Source organism: Lipophrys pholis (assembly GCF_963383615.2).
Source record: "Lipophrys pholis genome assembly, chromosome: 17".
NCBI lineage: Eukaryota > Metazoa > Chordata > Actinopteri > Blenniiformes > Blenniidae > Lipophrys > Lipophrys pholis.
In genome coordinates this window covers 13,267,155-13,293,698 of record NC_137643.1, presented here as the reverse complement: position 1 = coordinate 13,293,698, position 26,544 = coordinate 13,267,155, and the positions used below count along the sequence as shown (strand labels likewise).

At 40.8% G+C, this 26,544-nt stretch overlaps 4 protein-coding genes across 10 annotated transcripts in view; all 4 read left to right on the top strand.

Annotated features, from left to right (window-relative positions):
- Positions 1–8,251, top strand: part of cdk6 (cyclin dependent kinase 6) — a 36,160-nt gene extending 27,909 nt beyond the window's left edge. For 2 of the 3 annotated variants that reach the window (XM_080485787.1, XM_080485788.1), the window contains 3 exons: positions 4,208–4,258; positions 4,833–4,968; positions 5,222–8,251. In XM_080485787.1, the coding sequence (XP_080341913.1) occupies positions 4,208–4,258; positions 4,833–4,968; positions 5,222–5,374 (340 nt within the window). In that variant the 3' untranslated portion in view covers positions 5,375–8,251. The remainder of the gene's footprint in view (positions 1–4,207; positions 4,259–4,832; positions 4,969–5,221) is intronic. The other variant, XR_013936207.1, reaches the window with a different exon arrangement.
- Positions 8,252–10,053: 1,802 nt separating this feature from the next.
- fam133b (family with sequence similarity 133 member B) lies at positions 10,054–15,745 on the top strand. The gene is made up of 11 exons (XM_080485498.1): positions 10,054–10,212; positions 12,044–12,141; positions 12,597–12,675; positions 12,928–13,047; positions 13,133–13,165; positions 13,376–13,447; positions 13,552–13,650; positions 13,740–13,778; positions 13,876–13,965; positions 14,863–14,913; positions 15,045–15,745. The coding sequence occupies exons 1-11, from the start codon at positions 10,189–10,191 to the stop codon at positions 15,138–15,140; spliced, it is 801 nt and encodes a 266-aa protein (XP_080341624.1). The 5' UTR covers positions 10,054–10,188; the 3' UTR covers positions 15,141–15,745.
- A 1,047-nt stretch (positions 15,746–16,792) lies between these two features.
- Positions 16,793–19,924, top strand: LOC308122375 (progranulin-like). Of its 4 annotated transcripts, none has more exons than XM_080484154.1 (6): positions 16,793–17,021; positions 17,228–17,377; positions 17,497–17,799; positions 17,907–18,080; positions 18,420–18,557; positions 18,680–19,924. In XM_080484154.1, exons 2-6 carry the CDS (start codon positions 17,228–17,230, stop codon positions 18,806–18,808), a joined length of 894 nt encoding a protein of 297 aa, XP_080340280.1. In that variant the 5' UTR covers positions 16,793–17,021; the 3' UTR covers positions 18,809–19,924. The 4 variants fall into 4 exon arrangements, with proteins under 4 accessions (XP_080340280.1, XP_080340282.1, XP_080340281.1 ...); XM_080484156.1 differs by having other exon boundaries at positions 16,968–17,104; XM_080484155.1 differs by having other exon boundaries at positions 16,970–17,137.
- Positions 19,925–20,021: 97 nt separating this feature from the next.
- On the top strand, positions 20,022–26,407 carry LOC308122488 (uncharacterized protein). Of its 2 annotated transcripts, none has more exons than XM_080484310.1 (7): positions 20,022–20,279; positions 20,387–20,500; positions 20,594–20,749; positions 21,972–22,097; positions 22,211–22,243; positions 23,428–23,550; positions 24,352–26,407. In XM_080484310.1, exons 1-7 carry the CDS (start codon positions 20,027–20,029, stop codon positions 24,951–24,953), a joined length of 1,407 nt encoding a protein of 468 aa, XP_080340436.1. In that variant the 5' UTR covers positions 20,022–20,026; the 3' UTR covers positions 24,954–26,407. The 2 variants fall into 2 exon arrangements, with proteins under 2 accessions (XP_080340436.1, XP_080340435.1); XM_080484309.1 differs by having other exon boundaries at positions 20,384–20,500.
- The last annotated feature ends 137 nt before the right edge of the window (positions 26,408–26,544 follow it).

Genomic DNA, 26,544 nt, shown 5'->3' with positions numbered 1-26,544 from the left:
ACCCAAATCTTTTTGAGTGTTCCCACTTCGTCACACATTGGTAAAAAAAACAAAAAAACGAAGCTTTGGAAACTTGTGTACTTGCAGTAGATTTACGTGCACTCCAGAAATTCCTGCAACTGCGCTATACAGTTTCTACCTTGTTTGCCACCACAACCATCCAACTTGGATTGACTTGCACTTAAACCATCATACAACTTTATTTAGGTAGTTGTTTTTCAGAAAATACACAACAGCAGTTTTTTTGTTTTGTTCCAATGTTAAAAAATTGTTATAATGGGAACTGGAGTAGTATATAAACTATTCTCTCTCAGTGTTATTTCATGTTGCAAGTCATGTGAAACTGGTGACACATGACTATTGACATAGTGCTGACAACAGTTCTACTTCACATAACAATAATATTGGTCTGAAAGACACACAAACTGCACTGATATATCACTAGTTCTTCCATCAATGAAGATTATCTATGGATGTCTGTGGATTTGGCTTTTTATGGTGGGCTGATGTCATTCGTCTTATTGAATAGTAAACAAAATTTCACTTATTTGTTATATTTGTAATTTGAGCTTTTCATTTTGACCTTTAAGTAACTGCACTTGATCTCACTTTTTCCACACATTTAATAAACTAAATGTCACTTTATTAACAAAATGTAGATTGAGCGCAAAATTACCGACAAAGAAAATGGTTAAAGAAATTTTTTTTTTTTCACATGTTAATTTTCTTTTTCTTTTGTGCGTGTGTGTGTGTGTGCATCACATGGTCACTTCTTTACATGGATGATATTCATTGTCATGTTTGCACATAATTTTTAGATGTGCTTCCTGCTGTCCGGCAGGAAAAGTCAAGTCATTCAGTCCTCATGCACGTGAAGACACAAAGCTGAAGAGTTTCACAAAGATTTAACATCTTTGTGCTGGGCAAACATGCATGTGGGAATTCAACCTGTGATCTCAAAACAAATGATGAGAAACATTGAACCGCTTGCAGACCTGATGACAGTGAGCCTTCTGTGTGTTTTGTGTGTGTTAAGATTCTTCTCTCACCCTGACACAATGACCTGTAATAAGCTTGTATGTACATATATATACCCACAAACACACGTGTGTGTGTGTTCATCTGGCATCTGTCCAACTTTGCCGTAAGGTGCAAGGTGGGGCTGAGTCCTTTGATATGGCCATGAACCAATCACATAATCTCTCCCTCTCTTTCTCTGTGTAGGTGATTAAGATGGCTTTTTAAAAGGCCACCTGTCAGAGATTAAAGGGCACCTGGGAGAAAGCAACAGTATTGAATGGAGGAAAGTGTATAACATGCCTGGATGAGCTTGATGCTGTTCAGTTTAAGATTAAGAATCATTTACTTCCTGGGAACCAGGCACTTGTGCATAAAGCCTTTTATAATAGCTTGTGTTTATTTTAATGTGTTTTTAGAACAAGTGAGTATATATAGCCTTAGAAATACTCTCGCCATAGTTAGAATATTGATCATTTAATTATTTATGCAAATATTATAAACACCCTCTTTGGTATTAGGCCATTTGAAAGCAAAGGTATGAAAGTCCAACTTAAGCTGATTCTTTAAAAAAAAAGAGACATCTCTTATGCAAGCTTGCAGTTTGTTGCAGGCTACACAGAAACAAAATGTGGCTGCTCCAGACATTTTATCTTTCTTCCTTGGTATGTTGAGCAGGTCACCTCCACACAGTTCAACTGTGGAACATTTTCACACAAGCAGTCAGACTGGTATGAGGGTGCACTGCCTACAAACAACATAAATAACATGTTAACTCCATCCTGGAAGCTCCAGAGCGATTCAAAAGACGCTGAAACTGGGGTAACATTATCCCGGATTCGACTTCTTTTTTTTTTTTCTCTCACTTTGAATAGACTGTCTGTCGTATTGAAAGTACGTTGCAGTCCCATGTCAGAGCCCTCAGTCCGCCCCCCCCCCCCCCCCCCCCCCCCCGGTCACCTCATGCTGCAGGTCAAAGAAGCACAGAGTCCCAGCATGAGAACATTTCCTTTCTGACTCATGCAACTTCAAAGGTTTGCAGCCCTCAGCTCCCCCTTCTTCACTTTCATAATCTGACATGCCATTGTCAAACAGCCTTTTTAACGACTATGTACTGTAACGAGAATGGCTGTTGTCAATGGAATTCAAGCAAATATTGTACAAGTCTGCATCTGCATGGCTGGGATAGTGCCGGGGTGAGTCATGGCCTGTGTGAAGAGCCAGAGAGCGTCGGCTTGTTGACATTCCTCCAATCGAAGAGGTTGAACGCTGGCGTGTGTGTTAATGGCCCTTGGAGAGGCTCCACATCCGTGTTGATTTTCTCACAGTTTGGAACTCGATTGATAAATCCTCCACAGCAGCACCATCGCAGGCACGTGTGCTTCAAACGTTCGCAGGTACGGAGCATCCAAACTTGGCGCTGGCCCCAACACCACTGGCCTTGCATACACACGGAGAAAAGCCACATGCTCGGTTTTCTCTCCAGTTCCCACTCAGCCAAAATGAAGCGCTCGTGTGCACGCACACATACACACGCACACATGCACACACACACGCATTCCAGAGGTTGTCTCGGTGGAATGTGGGACAAAGTCGCGCTGGCTCTAAAGGAAGCATGACTCAGCTGCCTATCCCAACTCTGTCTTTTCAGTGTCACCACTTGTGTGTGCACACGCAAATCTCCGATTAGGAAACAATGTAGGTGCATGTGCGTTTGCCCACGCTGGTGTGCACTTGACTGTCGATTTTGTGTTCATGCCAGTGGCCGGGCCTGTGTGAATCCAGCCATACCGCTCCAACCAACAAACCACTCCGGGTTTAAAAATGGTTCAAAGAATTATCAGCCCTACTTGTTTTAGCATGATAAATTTGCTGGAGGTGGTTTTTTTTCTTTTTTTCTCTTTTGCAACAGTCAGAAACTGGTTTGGTCTGATCTTAAATGGCTTTCAGAGTTCATTGCAGTGCGTTTTCTTTTTCTTTTTTAACCCTGAAAGGCTGCCTCTGTGGTTAGGTTCTCTTTTAGAAGTCAGATGTCTCAAGCAGTGGCGCAAAACTTCAAGAAGCTCACTGAAACATCTATTAGTTCAGGAAGAACTGAAACAAATTAATATCCTAATTCCACTTCCGAGTTGGAGCATGTGAGTGACACTGTAAAAATGCACATAACTCCCCTGTGTGACTAATATCCCAGTGGCCGCGTCTGTAGGAAAGTGTGGGTGTTCAGCTATGCAAATCTTCCTGCAAGGGGGAAAACACAGGGAGCACATGGTGACTCGCCAATCTCTGTTGAGTTTCAGTTAAGTAGGGTTCGCTTCAAGTGTATGAGCCTTTACACATGCATACAAGGACACAAATGCAACAGTATCCTGCATTACATTGACATCTGCTGGTGACAAATCAATTCAAACACATATATCCATATAGCTCATTTGGAAAGAGAGTATAATTCAATAGTGAAGCTGTCCTCTCTTTTTCAACAGCACCTCCCCATTTCCATGCAGAGGAACCTTTATAACAGGAAGGTCCAGTTCCCATATGCAGCTTTTCTGTTGGAATAATCCCACTTTTCTTTCACACGCCTTCCCCTCCCAGTTTCCTGCACACATTGACACTCAGAGAGAGCAAAGTCAGACACACACACACACACACACAGGATAAATGGGCTTTTTCTGTCCTGTGCGGTAACCAGCAGGCTTGTGCTCATGATGACTACTGGAATCTGTGCGGGTGCCAGGGCCGGCACGGCTGCCCACGGGCATCCAAAGACGGCCCAAAACCACAGGAACCACCAGCAGCCCTGCTGCCGCTCCTCCCTCCTTTCATCCCTCGCTTCCAGTCTTCAGCGGCAGCACCGTTACCGCGCCGCAGTCCCAACTCCATGCGATGGAGCTACGACTTCAAACGTTCACATCAGAGTCACACATTCCTCCTCGCCTTGGGCCAAAAGCTTATATATTTGGACTGTTTATCCACAGCGAGCCATGGGAAAGTGGACGTTAACGTTAAAACTGAATTCGACAGCAGGTCAATGAGCTCAAAATGAAGCCTTTTCCACTTTCATCTGAGATGTATCTTAAAAAAATGACCTGTGTCTATATGGTTTTTGTGGGACAGCATATTAGAAGAAACTGATTAACATATGTTTAACATGAGCAGTCAGACTGATCTGTTTCCAATTTCTCTTTCCCAGGCCATTATTTCGAGGAAACTCAGATGTTGATCAGCTGGGGAAGATTTTTGAGTAAGTAACAGAAATCATTTCTTGCTGCCTCCTGGGCCCCTTTTTATCGGTGGGAGACAATGAATAAGTGAAGAAATTGGAGACTGGACTCTGCTGTGCAAGAAAGGTAATCGAGTCCATTGAAAAGAATTAGGCAAACTTATGACAAATCCAACTGTTGGGACAGATTATCTGAAATGGGATGCTGGTATCTCTGGCCATAAGTTCGAACATGCATTTACACATTTTAGCCATGCATGCTTAATGTGCATCAATATAATATACATATTCAAAATGACTGCATCAGGCAAGCCTATATGGCCAATACCTGCCATAACGATCAGTACAAAAACTTAGAAACATTAAAAGGTGATTGGGTTGGAGCCAATCCCAGCTGACTGGCTGCATATGAACCACTTGTATTCCTCGATACATTTGAAAATTCGTCCCGTTGCTTTTTTTTGTCAGCAGTAACTGCATCAACCGATAAACAAGAACCAAGTCCATTGAGAGCCATACATATACCCCTGTGCACTGAAGGTTTCCATCACCGTTGCTGATGTTGAAGATACTGACGGCTGTTATCATTCCACAGTGTTATTGGCGTACCTTCAGCAGAAGACTGGCCTCAGGAAGTAGCCCTACCACAGAGTGCCTTCACCCCCCGGCCCCCGAAGCCAATAGAGGACCTGGTTCCAGACATGGACGAGCAAGGACGGGCCCTGTTAATGGTGGGTGGTGTGACCCTCTGAATAAGAAATGCCATACATACAGAAATTACTGACGAAGAATTCTAAGTAAAAGTAAAGCCCGTTTCCGATTTGTTCTACGCTGATCAAACTGTTTAATTTAATTTTACTGATCTAGCCCACCTTTACATACATGTGGTAGTTTATGGCCTCAAATGAGCTTTACACCCTCTAGATAAAGAATATACTGTTACTATATTTATCCGTTTGTATTCTATTCTCTTTCCCTCTGCAGCAATTCCTTGCCTTCAACCCTTCCAGGAGAATATCGGCCTTCGCTGCACTGAGTCACCCCTACTTTCAAAGTGTGGACAGCCACAGCCGAAGTGTGTATGCAGCCCAGCCCATCCCCAGCAACAAGCCCACTATGGAGGAGAGGACTGCCTGACAGCACTCCTTCTCTCACATCATCCATCACAGTGTCTATAAAGCGAGAAAAAACAACCTACTCCCGGTGTTTTCCGAGGGTGACCATTTTTACAATGGGAACTCAAAGTGCGTTAATTGAGTTTTTTTGCCACTGATCAACAGCGAAGATTTCAGTTCTAGACTGACAGGATATCTAAAGAATCCAATTTAAATTGAGACAGGAAAAAATTGTCAAATTTAAAAACATATATGCTTTAGAAAACCCTGACAAACAGGAATCTGTGTGGAAACCTGTTAGTATTGTAGTTTTTGTTCAGTCAGACTTTGTTAAACTGACACTGAGCAACACATCTGCCTGATGTGTTTGAAAGCATTTCTTCAGTTAAATGCTCCCAAAAGGCCACAAAAGTAATCTTTAGTTTGATATTGTTCCATCACTAAGCCTGACTTCATTACTTCAGTGTCTTATATCTCTTTTCAGATGTAAACAACTACCTAGATTTCCCGGATGATCAAAACTGCAGCTAAACACTCGGTTCAGATCCAACATTTGGCTCCAGCTGCATCACGTTTCAGCTGATAACACGTCAGCGGCCTGGTGTGTTTCTGTGTCAGAATTGTATTTATTAGTGTCAAAAAAACTTAATTACATTCTAAATCTGCTCTTGAATTGAAAAGCAGAACACGGGGAAATGATTGAGAGGGGACAAATACTTTTTAGCCCATGTAGGAGGCTTAACAGAATACAGAGAGAGAGAGAGGAGGAGGATGATGACGACGACGACGACGACGTGGAGAGCGAGGACACCGGCGCTCTCGCCCCTTGAACCGTGCACAAAAAGCTTGTCCTTCCATGAACTGATGGATTGTAAATGCTGCTTTTAGGATGTGAATTGTTGATAATTGACTTTGTGTGACAATGCAAAGAGGCTCGCATCTCAGATGGGCGACGTTGTGGGCGGACTGACTGTGGAGGCCGCGGAGCTGAAGCCTCTTTATGACCAGTGTTTATCCTTGAAAGAGCCTCCTTGACTAGGGGAGGCCCGGGCCATTGAGCGGATGGAGTGGACAGCGTGGAGCTCGCCTGCCTTCATGCTTTTCTGTGGATGAACATTAAGAAACACACCTGCAGACATTTAATGTGTCCACGTAAGCACACTCATGTACTCTCCTAAACATTACCAGGCATCACCAGCCAGCCACTCACTGCCATGTCGTTATCATTCCAGTTTTACCTATAATATTGCTGCCGCCTTGTGGATGTCCAGAGTAGCTGCAGACCAGTAGCGGGATTCTAATGGTTGGTGCAGGCTTGGAGCCACTCGCAGAGATCGACCGATCGGTGCTGAGACAATGATGAGAGATGTTAGAAATGTTCCTGCCACTTACTTGGTATTAAAGGTGTTTTTTTTGTTTGTTTGTTTTTTGTTTGGATGACATTTAGTCTGCCATCTTGGGCTTTTATCATTATGAAATCCAACTATTTTCTACTACCCAGAAGATACAGTAATGCACAGGCTTGCAATAGGTGGCAAAAGTCCCACTGGCACTATTCGAAATGAAAACATTCGGCATAGTATTTGTGTCACCAATATTCTGTATTTAAGTTTAATTTTATTGGCAAGTTTTATACGCTTGTTACTTGATTTTATTTTTTTAAATGCTGGGGCATAAAAGATTCTTACACCTTTTCACACCAACTCTGATGATTATTGTATGGTTTGTGTAAGAATAGTTTTGACAGTGTGAGGAATGTATAAAGGATAGTACTAGGATGGTACTGTACAGTAACTTGCGCTAGCTGTAACGATAGAAGACCTGTGATGCGTGCGTTGCCCGCACATAGACGTGTGGTGAACGCACCTAGACGTAGAGTAGCGAGGGTCAGTGGATTGTTGTATGGCGAGAGTATTCTGTCCTTTGAAAATGTTGGGTGGGCTCTGTGGGTGCGTTCTTTTTTTTCATTTGTTTTTTCATTGTACGTTGGATTCAGAGTGACTACAGATTTTACAGTAGTTTTGATAATGAAATAATGCACAAATATTTTGTGTAGGGTTTTTTTTTGTTTGTTTGTTTTTTGTTTTTGTTTTTAATCTTTATTTTACGTTAATGTGCCGTTATATTCCGGTTCAGTTTTTACCAGCAAAGCTAAAGAAAGTTATGCAGAGTTGTATTTTTGTATCTAGTAGTTCTTGCAGAACAGTAACATTATAACACTGGTTTATGTTTTTCTTAACAGGTAGTGCAATTAGCACACACACACACCTACAGACACATTCTCTGACTTTCTCAGGTTCTTTATATGGACGTCCGAACCTCTCGGGCACCGTTTGCACATCTCCAGGCTACTTAAAGACCACATTACAACTTCTTCAGGTTTTTCTTCAAGCTGTTCCTCGATCACGTCACAGATCCTAGTCTACTGTCATTTCTATTTATCAATGATATGTTACTGTAGTTATTACTGTCTAAAGATAACTGCCTGTATAAACTGTTCCTGCCTGCAGCTTTTAATTGCAAGATGGCAAACACAACAGAAATACTTTAGTTTAATGTCTGCTTCACTAAACACTGTGTGAATTTTCAGTTCAAGACTCGAGTCTGATTCAAAAACGGCATTCAATGCAATGAAAGCTACATATTAGGTATAGAGAGGTTTACAATGATATTAATGACTGTTTTCGTCTCCTCACAGCCAATGCAATCACTGTATGCTTTTCGTATGATTTAACCAGTTTGTAATGCATTTCATTCTTATAGCAGCTGAAGTCCACGGTTTAAGAACCGGCACAGCTTGTTCTGTCATATCACTCAAATTGGCATTATACTCATGTATCAATGCATTGGTGTCTTATTATTGTGTTGCACCAGCTGAATAAAAAGCAGCTTTTTATGATTGTTGTATTGAATTCTTTCATCGTGATCACACGACTTCTTCCCTGTCCCAGGTTTTCGGTTCATCTATAGTTGCCTAGTAGCTGTTAGTTTTTTGTCGTGTGTGCGTGTGGTGTGTGTGTTTGTTTGTAGTTCTAGTTGATTTTGACTTCATTGTTCTGCTTTAATATTTGCCTATCCCTTGTATAGTATTTTAACTCTTTCTGTCTCTCAACTTTACTTTTTTGTGGGTCTGAGTTTCTTTTTTGTGGTTGGTTTTTTTAATCTCTTGCAATTGTTTATGACCTGTGTGTGTGGCAGAGCTAGTTCAATATCATTTGGTCGAAGTCTTTCTTTTTTTGATCCGTGGCCCTTTTTTTTATTGACTTTTAAACATTTGTGTTTTAGTTTTGTAATTATGTTTGTGTTGCATTTCTGATGGTAGTTTTGATTCTTTTAGTGGCCATTTCCAACCTCATGTTCATATGGCTGTTCTGCATCTCATTGTAGATTTGGATCTTCTGATGGATTTGTGTCTATAGTTTACATCTCTGGTTGTTTTGTGTCCTGTTATAGCAGTTCTGTGTGTCTGTGGCTGGTGCTCGACTCTGCAGTGTGTCAATATTTTAGGTTGTTGTGTTTTTTGGGCTCTTTTTGTATTGACTAATGGTTGTTTTGTACCATTTGTGGTTGATTTTATTTATCTTTGTAGATGTTTTGAACCCTCTAACACATACAGGATAACTAGGTGGGCTTGAACAGTTTTTGACAAAGTAAAGTAATGACAATTAAAAGCACTTGATGCAGGTTTGATAAATATAATGATCCATTTGAGAGGAACTGTGAATATTTAAGAGATTGTGTGCTGGTTATATTTTAGATGAACTACCTGTAGCACAGTGGAAGTGTCAGTGAAAGTCCGTGACCATCAGGAGGTTTGTGTCAATAGACATGCCAAACAATTTTTACTTTTTAAAAAAAAAAATATATATATAAAGGAATACATGAACTAGAATTAATTTGTGTTTATGCAGGTGTGTGAACAGCTAAGCCATGCACAAAAAAAACATTTGAATGTCTGGCGTCCGTCAATGCAGTTTGATTTGTCACAATTGCCAGAAATTTATTTGAACAATTTTGATGGTTTACGAGTGCTTGAGAAGCAAAACTGGATGAGTCCGTTTAATGGAAAATTATGCAAATGCCATCTTTTATATGACCCTTTTGTTCAAATCCAACCCTGTTAAATAACATTAAGTCTATTCACATTAAACAATGTTGGTCTCCTGCTAATTTCTGAATGTCTTTAAATGTTATTGCTATGTTTTTTTAACTGTTTTAGTTTATTGTATACAGTGACTTTGGGTGTCATGAAAGGTGTTGATATAGAAAATATTATCATTACTACTACAGTTTTTACAGACCCAAAACTACATAACATTTTATTGATTACATGACATTCAGTTTAGTTTTGCATTCATTCATGTTTATCACGAGTCTTATATTGATATTGGTTCTTTTAAAGTTGGTTCGGATAGATTATTTCTATCCTAGAAATAAACTATCCTGACCATTTAATTTTTATTATTTTTCTGCGCGTTTGAAACACGGATACAAAAAAAATACATCAAAACGTGCAGAAGGTTCGGGAATAGGTTGCTACAACTTTTGTTAACGATTCGGCAAACTGTTGAATTTTCAAGATTAATTTCTGACTGCCACAAATCATTCAAAATCTCCATTACGTTTACGGTGTTTGTCATCGTCCGCCAGCGGGGGGCAGTAGTGCAAAGTCCGGGACGTGAACTGCCCAAGTCGAACTGCAGGTTTTTCCGTAGAAGAAGAGTGAACGGCAGTGGACGGAGCCGTCACTGGTTTTCTGTGGTGGCTAGTTAATGCTAACAGCTATCACTCATGTTGTTCCTTTTCTTAAACGTGTATCCTATTCATTGACTCGACATGGGCAAGAGAGACAATCGAGTGGTGAGTTATGTCACGTTATACGAACTCAGTGGTTAAATTTCACGCGCTGTCGACTAACTGCGATACACTTGATCAGCCTGTCGAGAGCTGTGATGCTAGGCCTGCACGGTGCTCAGATAAAGATGGAAATAATCGATTGTTAAATACAGCGCAATTGATTCAAATGCATTTGCAAGCCACAAGTTGCTGTTGCGTGGTCTATCTAACGGCATAACTGTGGCAATAAGTGAAGCAGCGACTGCTAGCTTTAGCGCATAGCATTGTGGATTGGCTGCATGTTGACGTTGCGCGTTGTTCCTCGGTGATATCAACCACTTTTGCTGCAGTTCTATCCATCTGAGAAACATTATTTAATACGAATAATAAATTCCTTTCATTGGTAAATGTGCATGTTAGTTTGCTTCATCCAGTGACATCGGGGTAATGCTGTTGTTTCATTGCTTAATCCAGTGACACCAGGGTGATTTAAACGTGATTACCTTCATCTTTTGAATAAGAGCTAATTGCTAACAATTTAGGAGACAGACACTATTGCCAGCTTGGCCTCATATCTTTAATTGCACCAGAGATGCTCTGGTGAAAATATTGGCCTAATCTGTTATGTATCATCATATTAATTGTCATAATAAAAAAAACGTGTGCATAGTGAGCCGAACCCATTGGTTACAGCATTAAAAAAAAAAAAAATCTTTTTTTTTTTACTAATTGAAATAGGGTTGCGGTCCTATCCGTGACGTACTATAATCATAAGCCAATGCAATGGATTCAACCATTTACTAAACATATCTGTAATAGCCCAAAATACAAAGACCCAAATATGAGTGTACTAATACATGTAAAACATTTACAATATATATTTCTGTGCAAAAGAACAGTGTATGCGACCAACTATCCCATTGTTCTAGATTATATAAAGACTAAGCATCTTTTGTTTTTGTAACTTTAAAGAATTCATACGTGTATTGCATTAAAATGGAACAAAGCTGTGTCTCGAAATCTATTTCACCTGGTAAGTATTGTATATAGGAAATTATAATCGTCTAATTGTCAGCATTCTTTTTATGTTGTGAAATATAACATGCAAGGTATTATCTTGTCATTCAACTTCAGTGATTTGTACTAAAGCTACTGCGCTTGTAGTGCAGTTGTTCATGTAACCCAGAGGTTCTGCGTGTCTGCTCTCAGAGCGCCTCGCCACAAACCCTGCGTGGCTCTGCGTAGTTTGTGGTTGTACTTGTATTTGGGCGCAGGGTGTCGTGCAGAGAAGAGGATCAGACAGCAGGGGTCGTAGTTGTGATGGAGCCTGGTTGGATTTCTTCAAATTCAGCTTCAACAGAAAGAAAAGAACACTTGTGTTTATCTGTATTAACATGGACTGTAAACCATTTAGTGCATCAACCAATCAGATGAGCCACATTCTGCATAATCACACTAGTGTGAAGGTGTGTGAGCAGCTCATTGTCGCTGAGTGGATTACTGTAGATTCTCACATTAATCACCCTTTCTTTCATTCATTGGTTTGATTTCTAATTTATTGGCGATTCTGTCTGAACTATGGCACAATGTGCATCACTTACCAGTTCAATATATTGAAAACCCGAGTTTTGCATCTTGAGATTTTATTTAGCATTTACTAGAATTTCATAATTTGTCTGTGACTTCAAAAACAAAACAAATATTAAACAAATGATGCATGATTTATTTGAAAGAACGTGTCATTCAAAACATTTTGCAACCTTTCGATGATTAAACACCAGTAATCGTATTAAAATGATGATGATTGATTAATTCTCTAGAAGTGCATTAAAAAAGGATGATGCTGATGTTTCAGGCCTACATTAACCCTATTGCTGCTGCCCGCGCCAGAGGGCCGGTACAGAACTCTGGGCCGACCATACAGGATTATCTCAGCAGACCTCGGCCAACATGGTGAGCACAGTCCAACTCTCTTTGCTTAAATTCTGTGTTGTGTTGTTTGCTGCTTCTGAGAGCTCCTATGTGTTGCCAGGCCTGGCATTAGTATTCCGAATGGTTCCCGCTACCTGTTATCACTCTTCAGAATGACCTTTTACAGCACTCAACTAACTGAAGTACCTAGTTTCCTCAACGTGAGCAGAGTGGCACCATTTTGATGAGTTCCTTGACTGTGCTATATTCATTAATTTCATTTAAAATGAACAAACCTCGAAGTAATTCAGACCCTCAATAATTTGCTCCAAACAAGATTTTAAGTATTAAAAAATGTGTTAAAAAATCGGTCTCGCGCAAACAGGAACTTTTCATTAATAAATAGCTGCTACGTTTGCATTATCCGAGGTGCAGATCGCGTGTTTTGCAACCTTCTTTTTTTTTATAACAGAATTTTGAAATTGTCTCTGTAACAGGGAGGAACTCAAGGAGCAGTTGGAAAAGAAGAAGAAAGGTTCTCGGTCCCTGGCTGACTTTGAAGATAAAATGAACCAAGTATGTTTCTATTGCACACAGATGGATTTACCACGGGAAAGACCTTGGAGTATGTTTTGAGGTTGGGCGAGCAATTAAGATGATTAAACAACATACCACAACGTGTTGTAGTTTTAGTCATATTACTTCACATTTTTTTTTAGCAATATGAAAATGACTATTATAAAACCCAACACACTGTTGTATTCAGGGTTGGTTGCATCCTGAGTGGCTGAAAGTATCACTGTTTCACTGTCTGCCGTTCTGTTTCAGAAATGGAGGAAAGTTCTCGCGAAAAACAGGGAGAAGTTGCTCGGTGCCAGTGAGAAGGAAAAAGAAAAAGACAAAAAAGTGACAGACAAAGAAAAAGAGGAGAAGAAAGAGAAAAAAGAGGTGTGTGAATGCTGCGTTCGATGTGTGACGCTTCAACTTTCCATCGTCCGTCTGCGCTCACCATGGTCTCTCTGTTGTCGTTTAGAAAAAGAAGAAAGAGAAGAAGAAATCCAACAGGGTGAGGAGAGACCTCCAGCTTTTTTCCCAGAAGACAGACACACACACACACACACACACACACACACACACACACACACACACACACACACACACACACACACACACTTTCTGTAGCTCTCCGATTTTAATGTGTTGCATTAATTTCTCTTGGAAACAAGCGAATATTCTCAAGTCTCATGAACCCTGCTTTCATTGTGTTTTGGTCAAGCATTCTTCATCTTCCTCTTCTTCATCGAGTTCTGATTCCTCCAGCAGCTCCTCGTCTGAGTCTGAAGATGAGGTGAGTTTTGCCGTCTGTCTGTCTGTCTGTCTGTCTGTCTGTCTGTCTGTCGAAGCGTTGAAGTCCAGTTTTGAGTCCATTTTTGTGTGTGTGTGTGTGTTCAGGAAGAAAAGAAGAGCATGAAGAAGAAACGGAAGAAAAAGAAGTCCTCTGCTCGGAGAGCATCCGACCCCTCAGAGGAAGAATCGGATGGAGAAAGCAAGGTTTATATTTTTAAACTGATATTTTTTATTGTGCCGCTAGTGAAGTGGGCCAAACTGTGAAACACGTTTTGGTTTTCTCTCACAAACAGAAAAGGAAACGAATCAAGGAAGATGGCGACAAAGAAAAGGTGATTTAACTGAACTGTATCTGAAGGCAAAGATTTGTGGTGAGATTAGATATGTGATGAGACGTGGTGGTTTTTTTCTGTTCTGGTTGTGAAACAGGACGAAAGGGGCCGTCGAAAGAAGAGGAAGACGGACAGAAGTCATAAAGACTCGACATCCGAGTCGTCTGCGGACACGGAGGGGGAGGAGGTACTCTAATTTGTTACGGGACGTTTTGGGTCGGTGGTCAGTCCAGTGACCTTTACTGTTCCTCTATTTTGTTGGGAACTTGGTGACTTTATTTCAGTGGAGATCTGTCAGGCTTCATTGATGCAGCCCCCCCCCCACCACCACCACCACCACCACCACCACCACCACACGCGACTGTCTGAAAATGTCGAGCATCAATAAAGTCAAACAAAAGTGTAAATCCGGTAAACGCATGTCACTTATAGGTCTTTTCCTCTGATTCAGCTATTTCATATTGGTAATATCATCACTTAGGTTTTACATTTCCTCATAAATCAACCGAATCCTCCTCGGGGGATCCTTCCTGAATTTCCAACACCATCTCCCGGCTCCTTGGTGTAGTGACGGTGTTTTACTGGTCACAGCTGTCGCCCACATTGCAGTGATGTTTTTACAATGTGATCCAGCCGGGTCAACATTTACCGTGTCCGCTGTTCAAACAGCTGCCGAGTCCAAACGGACTGGAAGGGGCCGGGCTCGCCTGACACTCCTTTCCCAGAACGTGTGACAGTGACTCCCAACTGACGAGTCACGCGTTCGTTACTATGTGCATGTATTTAAAAACATTGAATAAAGCTTTGAAACATTCAATCAGTCCAGTTTGGTTGAAAACAGAAATTGTATTTACGGGTTCATTTACCTGAAATTTGATCTTGAGTTCAACTTTTTATTTTAATTCTTTTTAAGAACCACAAGTTAGAGACGGGTTTTAAAGATTTACCACAGAATTAACAAATTGCTGTTGCAACCACTTGTGGAAACGCCAATATTGCGAAACGCTAAACTTTTTTTTAGGCGTGCCTGTAGATTTTAACTTTAGCGTATGGTTAAACTATGACTTCTTTTCTGCTCCCTCAGCCTGACGCCAAGAAGAAAAAGAGAAGTAGTGAGGAGAAAGAGAAATTCACAGTGAGAAATTTCATTTCCTCCTTCCGCCGTTAACGATACACGAGCAGCATCGATTGTCTGATTTCTGTATGTCGTCTTCATGAAAGCTGAATCATTGAATACTTTGTTTGCTTTGGGCTTTTTTTTTGAAGGACAAGTCCAAGAAGAAGAGGAAAAAGAAGCACAAAAAACACGGCCGAAAAAAGAAAAAGAAGACTGCCACTCAGTCGGACTCGGAGCTCAACTAGCAGCCGTACGCTCGCGGTCTCTCTCAATCTCCCGACAGTTCACGTGTAGAGTCACTCTTCTTGCCTTTGACTACCAAAAACTTTCCCCATCCGAGCTTTGGTTGTTGACGGAGACCCTCGGTCGTCCCGCTGAGGCTCCGTGTTTGAACTGAGAGAGAGAGACGCTCCGTCTCCCGTGGTGGAAACTGCCAGTGCATTTATGTCTGTCGATTTTTATCACCATGCGTTTTGTGGGTTAATAGTCCTAAATTCACTCTCGGCTCCTGAGCCGCGGTAAACACCACCACCACCGCCGCCGCCATCTTGAAGATTTCGGTGTGCGTGGCGTTCACTGCCACCAACGGTATGCTGGCCTTGTAAGAGCTGCTTCCTCTGCTTCATACCAGTCTTCTTCCTTTGCTTCACGAGGCTGTGACGCTGGCGCCTGTGATCTGCATGTAGACTTGACGACCCGATGTCTCACCAGCCTCATATTGAAGTTGGAACTGAAATCTGAGCGACGCAGTCGATGTTAATACAAAGGACGATTGTTTTTTGTTCGACGACTTCCTACACTGCAATGTATAAACAATGGGGGTTCGTTAATAAAGTATTGTTTTAGCCTTTGCTGTGTTTTGTTTGTCACAAACTCATTACGATATTAAACATTATTCTAAACCCGGTTCAGTGCTACTTTTCAACAAAGTACAACCTACAGTATTTATCAGTGAAAGGAAGCGTCTAGCATTCTTGACCTTCTTTATCCACAACAGGTGTACGACGGTGATGGAATAGTGAGCGATTCGTACACACGGTTACATTTATAGCCTCTTTACAGTTTTATGAAAGTGACTTGATAGGAAGGTCAGGATTTGAACTCCAGGCTTGATGTGATATAACAGTTTTAACCAGTTCTTAGCTTGGCGAGCCAGATGCTTAAACAAAAAGGTATGATCCAGTTCATTTTAAGCAGCACTGTGGACAAGTTAGAAGTATTGTTTTGAAACCGTTAAACTCGTCTTAGTCAAATGTTGATTTTTATGCAATGTTTTCCATTAACACAATCACTTCTCCCGAGTACACAAGTTTAAAATCAGACAGCAGGTCGTTTGAAGTATCTTAAGTTTGGATTTACGGTTCCCGATGTCCTCAAACGCTTCATGTGATCCGACACTGACAGTCGGAGTCGTGTTCAGGGAGCAGCCATCACATTTGTGTACAACAAATAAAACATGAAGGGGGCTGCGATTTCTTTTCTTTTTTTTTTAACTTGGGAATTATTGGGAACTTTCGTTTCACGAGCCTATTCTTGTACATGAGTATTTTATGCAGTACAGAGTGAAAAATCTCTAATTCAATTAAAGAGAGGAATCTAGAGTGGAAACTTTTAAGAATATCACTCTGCACAATGATCCTGTCCACAGCTGAGGTGTTTTAAATATGACATCTATGCACAAGTCTAAAATTGTGTTGTGCTGTTATATTCATTTTGGAAATACGGATTTAACCCTGTGAATGAGACTTTATAGGCGGGCCTTGTGACTGATGTAGGTCAAGACTATCAAAGTTTCGTAAAAGCTTGTTAAGCGCTTCATGTTTGAGCTTTAGATACTGATCATGTGTTTGTTTATGGCCTTGTACAATCATTACCGAGAGGTCTCTCAGGTGCAGTCAGGGGAGTGCAGCGACAGTTCAGGCAACATTAAAGAAAACATGTTTGAACCAATCTGACAGTCACGGGACTGTGTGGGTGATGAAGTTTCCTTTTTCTTTTTTTTTTTCTTTTTTTTTTAAGCTTTCAGTGGGAGTGTCTCATTCAGGCTTATAAAGCCATGTGTTGAGTTATTCACTTTTCAGGAAGTGTGAAACGTACTGTAAAGAAGGAAGCCTCACTGGCAGAAGGTAAGCAGGAAATCCCCATGAATCTCTTCAGTTTAGTCTTGAAGTAACTTCTACCCGTTTCACTGAGTCGACGCAACAGGAAGGTATTATCTCTTTTTGGAGAGACGGTTTTGCAGGTGAAATGAAACTGACAGTTTCCAGAGCAAAGGCTTCATATTTAGGCCTGGAAATCTGCTGTAACACTGTTGACTCTCTCTGTCCTCCAGATGTCGAAAATGTCTTTGGAGTTGTTAGTTGGGGTGCTTGCGTGGGGTGCAGCTTTTTCTTCTGTCGTATGCCCTGATGGACAGGTGTGCTCAGACGTTTCCACCTGCTGCAAGACTGCAAAAGGATACGGCTGCTGTCCATATCCAATGGTAGTAACTCGTGCTCACACACTGCCTCACTGTGACGGTGTTAACAACTGATAGCACGTTTAGGAAAATTCAAAGGTGTGAAGATTTAAAAAAAATCGTTCTGTCTTGTGCGTCCGTAGGCCGTGTGCTGCTCTGACCTGCGCCACTGCTGCCCCTCGCAATATCGCTGCAACCTGATCACGCAGATGTGTGAGAAAAAGGACCAGCCTTGGAGGAACATTCCCATGGTGGAGAAAGAGGCTGCAGAGGAGCAAAGCACCCTGGATCTATCCGTGACTCCCTTCCAGGAGATAAGAGACAACCCTGTCCCGGAGCAAACCGAGGTCTCGGTCGTCCACTGTGACAACTATTTCACCTGTCCTGATGGCACCACTTGCTGCAGACACCCTAAAGGTGGCTGGACCTGTTGTCCCTACTCTCCTGTGAGTTGCCCTCTGCACTGTAATGTAATGTGACACTACTGTAACAAGAACCGTGACTGAAATATCGACGTTGCACTGATTTGACGCACATAACGTGTGTCTTGTAGGGAAGATGTTGTGCAGATGGCTTCCATTGTTGCCCGTATGGCTACGACTGTGACTGGACTTACCAACACTGTGTGAGGCAAAACCTGATGTATCCTTTCACGCCCAAACGAGCTTCATCCTCCGTGCCTGCCTCTCCCATTTCAGCTTCCGAGGAGGAAAGCAGCAGGCACAAGGTAGGGAAGACCGTAATAGTTTTGTCTTTTTCTTAAAACAGAGTGGGATCACCTCAATTGATGTATAGCTGTACAAATAAAAAATTCAATGATAGAAAAGCAAGTTATAAAAAGATGATCCTACACTCTCTTATCAACCAATAAGGATAGGGCAATGATGGAAAAATGTAATAAATGTAATGATAAGATTGAACCACTAAGATCGCTATAAAGCCCGGCCACATTGTTCAAACTGGCCAATATGCAGACAGACAACTAAAATGTACTTAAAATACAGTTGATAACTCTGTAATCACTTAAGAGTGAGTGAATACTGATTTAGTTCTTCCTGTTTTACAGACCCCAATGGCCGCTCTAACAGAAGCTTTGAGCAGCGAGCATGGAGTCATTCGCTGTGATTCCAGCTATTACTGCCCACAGGGTCAGACCTGCTGCAAGGGAGTCTCGGGACAATGGAGCTGCTGCCCCTACCCTCTGGTATGAATCACCTAGTAGTTGTTTAATGATTGAGTTTCAGACCTGGAGCTGTAATCTGTAGTTAAGCTGTTCGTTAAAGTAATATATAATTGATCAGTGGTGTTTTCTTGTGCTGATTTCAGGGCCAGTGCTGTTCAGACGGTCGGCACTGCTGTGAGTACGGGTACAGCTGCGACCCCTCCTCCTTGTCATGCAGAAAATGGTGGTCTCAGGTCCCCTCTGGAGAGCAGCAGCAAGCCAAAACAGACTAAATACGAGCTGTGAAAGTGACAGTTTTCTTTTTTTTAATAAGGTTGACCTACAGGCCAGATAAAATCAAGGCTTCTTTTTTTTTTTGCCCTTTTGAAGAACAATAGGAGAGACGATAGACATTAATATCACCTGGTTTCAATACTTGAATCAAATAAATGCTCATTTTAATGAAAATTAATCTTTACCGATGTGAGCTTTTCTGCAACATTGTGTTATTTGAAACCAAGACCTGTTTGATGATGATGATGATGACAGGGACTGTGTTGTATCTTCTTTGTTTTCTTGTTGTGTTTTTTTTAATGGCTGACCTGCTTGATATTTTTATGATGCTTGGACTCTCATTTGAAAGGTTTCATCACTTCACCTCTCAACCGATTTTTCACAAACTGAAGAAACTTTTATGAAAGCCTCAAATCGTTTGATAAAGTTTGCAATGTGTGGTAAAATCATACTAATTTTGAAATTGGTGTCAATTTCATGAAATACCAAATACCTTGTATTTCTTTGTATTGTCATTTCATTGTTTTATTGCTGTACCTGTTGTAATTGACTTACTATTCAAAATAATCAAGATTTTTGTGCTTTTTAAATATCCTCTGCTTTTGCCATTTTGACTATTTTTGCATGTTTTTTTTTTAAGTGGTTAAAGATGTTTTAGAAGCTTGAGCTGTTTAACTGTTTCTGACCATTTTTAAAAACAACTTTATTTTATTTTTTAAAGCTGTTTTCACTTTCTAATTATTTTAGTAATTTCTCTGTCTTTTAGCTTTTTTTTGTTTTGTTTGCATTTTTAGCCAGTTCAGCAACTTTAGCCAGTTTAGCATTTTGTGCCGCTTTATTTTATTAGTCCTTTCTTTTGTTATTTTTTTCAAACTTTTTTTTTTTAACAGAAAACTAAATAAAAATATCATAAACGTGTTTTGTTACATATAATTGATTTAATGTATGCCACATATGACTCCAGAGCAGTTTTTTGTCGCATCACTAGTCCCTCGCCTTTGGGAGCACGTGCACCAAAAACACGTCCAAATTCGTAGAACATTTGGGAATAGTGTGCTAAGACAAATCGTTTTCACAATAAATAAATAAATAAACATTTTGAATTGTCCAGTCACAGTGTATTTGATTTTTTATTAAATTTTCTTTTTCATTATTATAATTATTTTTATTATTTTTTTTTATTATTATTACAGCTGAAGGTATGGGAAACAACGGAAATGATTGTTTTTTTAACTTCCGGTTTGTTCTACGTTTGTTTCCGGTTCAAAGTTGATAATTATAATGGTGGGAAAATGAGCCAAGTGGGGGAGTTGAAGGAGTTTATCTCTCAGCGGCTTCACGCTGCTACATCAGAGATCTTGGGCGCTGTTGTCAAATCTTTATCGGACTTCGAGGAGCAGACGGTCCGTCTGCAGGAGGAGAACCGGAGACTCCGCTCTGTGCTGGACATCATCGTTGAGTCCAAAGAGGGTCGGTGCAGCTCATCTTTAAACTTCAAAGAAGAAAAGAATACGATAGCGTGAAAGTATCTTACAATAACACTCATTTCAAACATGTTCGATCCTTTCCTTTAGCAGCCAGGGAACCACAGATAATTCGTCGTCCCGAAGATCCCACTCGGAGATCAGCAGCAAAACGCCAGCCGAAGGTTCTTCAGACTTCCGGCGCAAAGGGCTACGCTCTGACTCCGAGTGAGAATGGCTCCACGTTTTTATGTTGTGTAGCTTCACGTTGTTATTTTAATAAAGCATAACATTGGGGTCGTGGTGTTGTTGTTTGTGCAGAGTCAAAGTGTCTCTTCACTTCTCGGGAAGACCTTCTGAAGGTGCAGCATGAGAACAGAAACTGTCCCTACTGCGTCAAGACTTCTGAAGCCACTGAGACTCACCTGCTGAAGAGGCATTACTCACGTGCCATTCATTTCATCACGGGAGGCAGAGGTAACTTTGGTTTGTTTGGAAGTCAAAGTGTCACAGTATAGTCTTGAAGAGCTGTTCAGATCAGTGGTTCAAAGCCCCATGAGACCTTCAGACACAAACTCTTTCTGCTTCAGGGTCGTCAACTTTGTAATATAGTGTCAGAGAAGACTTTGACATCAGCATATGAGAATGTTTTCACCCTTCTCGGTGTGTGGAGATGCTTGACCAGCATTGGGAGGAGGGTCAGCTGATCCAACTTCCTGAACAAGATCTGTTCACGGGGTGTTTGAAAAGCTGACACAGGAAATGTTGGCTCAATTAAAACATAACTGTAATGCCATAACATAAGAGACTGTTCTAATTCTGTCCTCTTCCTCTTTGCTATGTTTGGCTGTTTTCATGTGTTCCTTTTTTTGCCTTCTTTGATTATCCTGTACTATTTGGTGAAGCACTTTGTGAGCTCTGCTTCTTAAGGGTCTTCAAGTGAAGTTATAAAGGAGGGAGAGGAGAGGGGACATCAACCACAAGAGCAACAACACAGACACTTTATTTACATTGTAAATCTCAGGGCTCCTCACAATACAAGCACTGCTATTTAATTCTTAGCTAATATTTATTCATCCTCCTTTCTTCTTGTGACCTTTGTTTGTGTTATTTTGTGTAATTCCTTTAGTAATGCTTTTATTTATTTATTGGTGTATTCAATGTCCAGTATTAATAATTTCTTTCTGTAACCTGTGGTTGTCTTAGTTTACAGTATGCAGCGGGTGATATTGTATTCTATTTAATAATGGCTGGGATTTTAGGTATAATGTATGTATATTAGACAGTGTGGGTATTAGTGAAGCTGACTTAATGTCCAATTAAGTGTCTTTCCATCTATTGATTGTTGTATGAGCAACACTGATACCAAAAAGAAGAAATTCTTTCTGTATCCTTTTGGATGTTTTACCTCACCTTTAATGTTTGCATATCCAGTTACTGTAAACCTTTTAAATGATTTCTATATTCTCGTCTTATATACATATATATTTCTAAACTTTAACCATTCATTTTTATAAAGTTTAACTGTAAGAAAACATAGCGTTTCATCTTTTTCTGCAATTGTTAAAAGATGCAGCTGATTTGCAAAGAACACAAATGTTGTACAACCGGTGAAAACAATTTCCTTGTAACTTTTTAGCTACTTAGAATTTATTTTATTATTTTTTTTAAATCCACTCTTTTTTTTTTTACATTCCAGAGAAGTTTGTCATCCCCTGTATGTGTAAAGATAAGATCCAGGGCAGAAGTCACTGGCACTGCCCCTGCTGCCAAAAGATCATTTATCGGACATGTAACTTTGAGGCTCACCTGTCTAAAATGCACGGTATGTTTTACATTCCTTTGTATGTTTTTTTACTGCTGTATCTTCACCACACTGCTGTAATCATAGAACCATTAACTAATGCTGTTTCTCCACTGTGCATCTTTACTTCCCAGGTTATGTTACTCAGCAGCAAAGCAAACATGACGGTCAGTCAACAAATATGTCTGATTTCTTCTTTTGTCAGTTTAAGCCGGTGGTTTTCAAAGTGGAGGCACAGCAGGAGAACTCTGAGGACCAGGGCTGTGCTTTTTCTTTTAAAAAGACAATAAGAAATAAGTGAAGGGTAAACCTTTTATTAAACACACCTTTTGAGAGCCTTTTTTCAGTGTAATTGTGATGGATGTTAATGGAATAATATTTAAGGTTTAAAGCATCTGACTAACATAACAAGATTTCTGTTTTTTTATTGCTTGTGAATCGAGCAGATGTTAACACCTTTACCTTTAGAATGTGAAAAACTCTGACATTTACAATGATTACTTGATGGCATGAGCTGAAACCTGTGCTGTATGAGAGGTGGGGTGGGGGGGGGGGGCTCTTCCTCTCGCCCTCTGAAAGCCTGCTGGTCTAAACTGATGCTGTCAACACTGATTACATAACCACTGGTTGATATTTATTGCTCAGGTCTCAAATAAACAGTTGTTTTTACCTTAACAGCTGTTGCCCACTATACAAAAGCACAGCACTAACGTCTACGAGTTGAAATAAATGACTTATTACACAAGTATAGTACCGTCTAAATTTACAAATAAGGCATATAGGAATTTTTAGTTACACGACTGCAGCTTCGATGCTGCAGTTTGTCAATACATTTGAGTGACTCCCATTCAGCCTGTTACGTAACTGTTTTGTTTTCACCCTCATTTAGTGGAAACGGATCCGTTGTTACTGATAAATAACAGTTGCATGGAAGAGCACACATTGCTTTCTGTTAGTATGATTTATTTTTCAAATATAACAGGAACGTGCTTTGAGATTAAAATCTCTTTTTGCAAGGGAAAACCGTGACAAAATGACATGATAAAGCACAACATAGAAAACCACTGCCATATTTATGCCATTTATTTTTGGCTTTTTCCACAGGAGTTATATGAAACATATCTAAAGAGAGAGTTTGTTTCCTTCAGTTTTCTGATTGAATAAATTGAATGTCTCTTGCCTTAATGTACATTTGTTAAGATGAATTATTTGTGAATGTTACTGTTTCTAATTTGAGCTCTCTTTGAAAAATATTGTTTGACCAGGGTTCAAAGTATGAAATGTATTAAAAAAAAAAAGGTCTATTAAGGCCTTTGTTACATTGAAAAGCAGTCTGTTCTTCTCCCTTTAGAGACCAATCAGCCCGCTTCCTCTGGGATTGAGGCAGTGCCACTGAATAATGAACCCAGGAGTCAACAGCAGCTGGAGCAACACAGATTACTGATGCTTCAAATTAAGCAGGAAGCAGATCAAGGTGCGGCCAAGAGCATTATCACTTTGACTGCAAACTGTTACTGAGATGTAGATTGTTTAGAAATGCCTTGTTTGGAGTGCATCACCGGCAGTGGATGTACAGCCATTAGGTAGGGGTGTCCAGTATGCTCCAGAACGCCAAATACGACTCGTTCTGGGACCTGGGATGACTTTGGAAAGTTTAAAAATGACAAAGAAAACCTTCTAATTTCTCAATCAAAGTAGCTGCTGTTAGTAATGCATTTACTGGGGATCACACTGTGACGGACACAGAAGAGACTCGGTAAGAAGCTCGGTAGAGCTGTAGTGATGCAGTTAGCTGCCTTATTGTTTGCGAAGTCACACTGTGAGGGTGAATCTGTGAAAACATGCATTTGGAAGGCTGCAAACGTGGACTTTAGAAATGACAGGCTTTGCCAACATGGTGGCAGGCAGGACTTTAGATCTTTTGGATTGATGGATACATTTGAACAACCAAATAAAGCACACACTCGTGTAATATTCTTTGCTGTGTAATACAACAAGCAGAAGCCGCAGATGGAAGAATCTGTTTTTGGTTTTCAAAACAAAGAATATTACATGACTGTGTGCTTTATTTGGTTCTTCAAATGTATCCATCAATCTAAAAGATCTAAGCAGTTGGTGCTGTTATGCTATCATCTTACCAATCCCGAAAATTTGAGAGCAAATTCGGCTTTATGAGTCCCGTGAAGGAAAATGACTTTGACAGCCCTGACCCAGAATATCCCATTTAATTGCTACCTTTGTGAAACTGACTCATGTTTTTCCCCTTAATCCTCAGTGACCCATCCAGAAGTGCAGCCCTCTGAAGGAGTGCAACTCAGTGATGAGCCGATACAAAATGGCAACGGTCAAACTGGAGGACAAGGTCTGGAGCGCGATTACGGTCAAGATCTAATGAACAGCATCGTGTGTGTGGACAGTTTTATTCACGATATCAGCGAAATCAGAAGGGTGCACAGCTATACAAGGTGCGTTCAACCCATCTCTCCAAGTCAGCCAGTGGTAACTGATGCGGGGTGTGAAACGTCTGTAAGTGGGGGATCTCGACACACTCCTGGGAAACGTGCTGTTGCAGAGAACGTTGGCAGCGGCCAGACTGAAGGCTCCACACAGCTGTCTCCCAGTCACAATCCCACAGGTTCCCACAGCTGTAAGGCCTGTGGAAAGCTTTTCTCTTACATGCACACGCCCACACCCACGCAATGTGACAAACTTTTGAAGCCTGCAGAAAGTTTAGCTCGACACCTTCAAGGTCACTCAATGAGAAACAAATGCGTCAGATGTAGAAAGCAATTTTCTTGTAGTTCTCGTCTGAAACGCCACATGAAGTTTCACAGAGCAAAAGTGCTGAATGCCCCGGGCAAAGGTCTTCAGGGTTGAATTGTTCGTTACTGCTGGGCGGAGGACAGTTATTCCACTCGTACAACAGCTTTTTATTTATTTTTTTTTAACTATTGTACAATTCTGTAGACTGAACCAATAAAAAAAAACTTTCCAGCCAAAGTTTATTTTTAAGTGTATTTGTTTCACAAGGTATCAATTTGAGAGTGAGAGCCTGCTTCACATGATGCACTGATTTGAGATTGTAGAACATTAACGAAGAAGATGGGCGCAGACGGGCTAATACCGCCATTACAGTCGTTTATAAGGCCGCCAATGAATGCATGCACAGGCAGGACTATGCTAACCACTTCAACATGTGGTGCAAAATTAGATCCCCTAACTACTTTTCATGACATCATGATAAAAAACCTCCAGTGACCTCACATGAAGTACAAACATCTCGGCACAGACGCCACTTCCTCAGGAAGCTGAAACAAGCCGAGTGCCTTCTTCCTGCTGATTCATGCAGTCGGCCGTGTGGAGCCTCCTGACCTCCTGCTGCACTGTGAGCTCCTCCAGCTGTACACTGGAGGACAGGAAAGACTGCAGCAGGTTGGGAGGCAGGCAGAGTTCATCTGGAACAGACCTCTCAGAAGTGGGGTAGTGGTTAGAACTCTCACCTCGCAGTGAGTCAATCTGTGGTTCAAGCCTCGCCTGTTTCAGCTCATCCAGTCCTCACCAACACAAAGAAGGTGAAGCACATTACACCTGAGTTTAAATCACTGCACTGGCTGACTGCATGTCAAATGACCGACTTTACAATCTTACTTCTTGTCTTAAAAGATGTGAATGGTCTTGGGCCCTAATACAAGTAACTTCTCAGGTTTGCTTGTAGAATCTGAAATGTCGACACCAGAGACGATGAGGTTTTCCAGTGAAGCAGCTTTTAGAATACATTCCTCACACACACTCCTTACAACCAACTTCCTGATCACCTGATTATAAATCAGGCATCAAAACACTATCATTTGCTCAGGCTTTTCATTAAACATTAGATTTTTACAAAAAGTGTGTGCTCCCAATAAGCGGATTAGAAATCAAACCCTATATAATGTCATTGGGATTTAGCCAATCCCAATCAAGGTAGGCCCTCTCTTTGAGCCCCCCACAATTAGGCAGCTCTGCTCTGGCACATGCCACCAAGAGAGGAAGTACTTCCTCTTCTTCTCAAGATGGGCATGTGTGGGCGGAGACAGTCCAGCTCTCACAGACACAGCAGATTCTGAATGCAGCTCATATGATCCAATACTTAAATTGTTGAAAATCAAGGAAAAGCTGGATTTGGGGCAATAAACTTTGAATACAACGTTTTTGGATCAATGACACCATGTGAACCTGTTGAAAAGCTGTAGAATATGACTCCTTTAAAACACTATTATTTGCTCAGGCTTTCCATTAAACATTTGTACTCATTTATCACCCTTACATTAAAACGTTTTTACCTTTTTCAGATTTCCTGGCTTTTCTTCATTGCTTTGTTTTAATATAATTCCTTGCATATTGCCGTGTGTCGGAATGGTGCTGAAGAAATACATTTGCCTTGGTTTTTTTGTGTGTGTGTGTGTGGAGTTTGCATGTTCTCTTGGCC

What these genes read in the sequence shown, in the direction of transcription:
- fam133b (XM_080485498.1), top strand. Translation starts at nt 10,189, where the DNA reads ATGGGCAAGAGAGACAATCGAGTG. An exon ending in GCAAGAGAGACAATCGAGTG is followed by an intron (nt 10,213 to 12,043) that starts GTGAGTTATGTC and finishes CTGATGTTTCAG; the next exon opens with GCCTACATTAACCCTATTGC. An exon ending in AAGATGGCGACAAAGAAAAG is followed by an intron (nt 13,779 to 13,875) that starts GTGATTTAACTG and finishes GTTGTGAAACAG; the next exon opens with GACGAAAGGGGCCGTCGAAA.
- LOC308122375 (XM_080484154.1), top strand. Translation starts at nt 17,228, where the DNA reads ATGTCGAAAATGTCTTTGGAGTTGTTAGTTGGGGTGCTTGCGTGGGGT. An exon ending in CCTGTTGTCCCTACTCTCCT is followed by an intron (nt 17,800 to 17,906) that starts GTGAGTTGCCCT and finishes TGTGTCTTGTAG; the next exon opens with GGAAGATGTTGTGCAGATGG. An exon ending in GCTGCTGCCCCTACCCTCTG is followed by an intron (nt 18,558 to 18,679) that starts GTATGAATCACC and finishes TGCTGATTTCAG; the next exon opens with GGCCAGTGCTGTTCAGACGG.
- LOC308122488 (XM_080484309.1), top strand. Translation starts at nt 20,027, where the DNA reads ATGATTGTTTTTTTAACTTCCGGTTTGTTCTACGTTTGTTTCCGGTTC. An exon ending in GGGCTACGCTCTGACTCCGA is followed by an intron (nt 20,501 to 20,593) that starts GTGAGAATGGCT and finishes TTGTTTGTGCAG; the next exon opens with AGTCAAAGTGTCTCTTCACT. An exon ending in GCAGCAAAGCAAACATGACG is followed by an intron (nt 22,244 to 23,427) that starts GTCAGTCAACAA and finishes TTCTCCCTTTAG; the next exon opens with AGACCAATCAGCCCGCTTCC.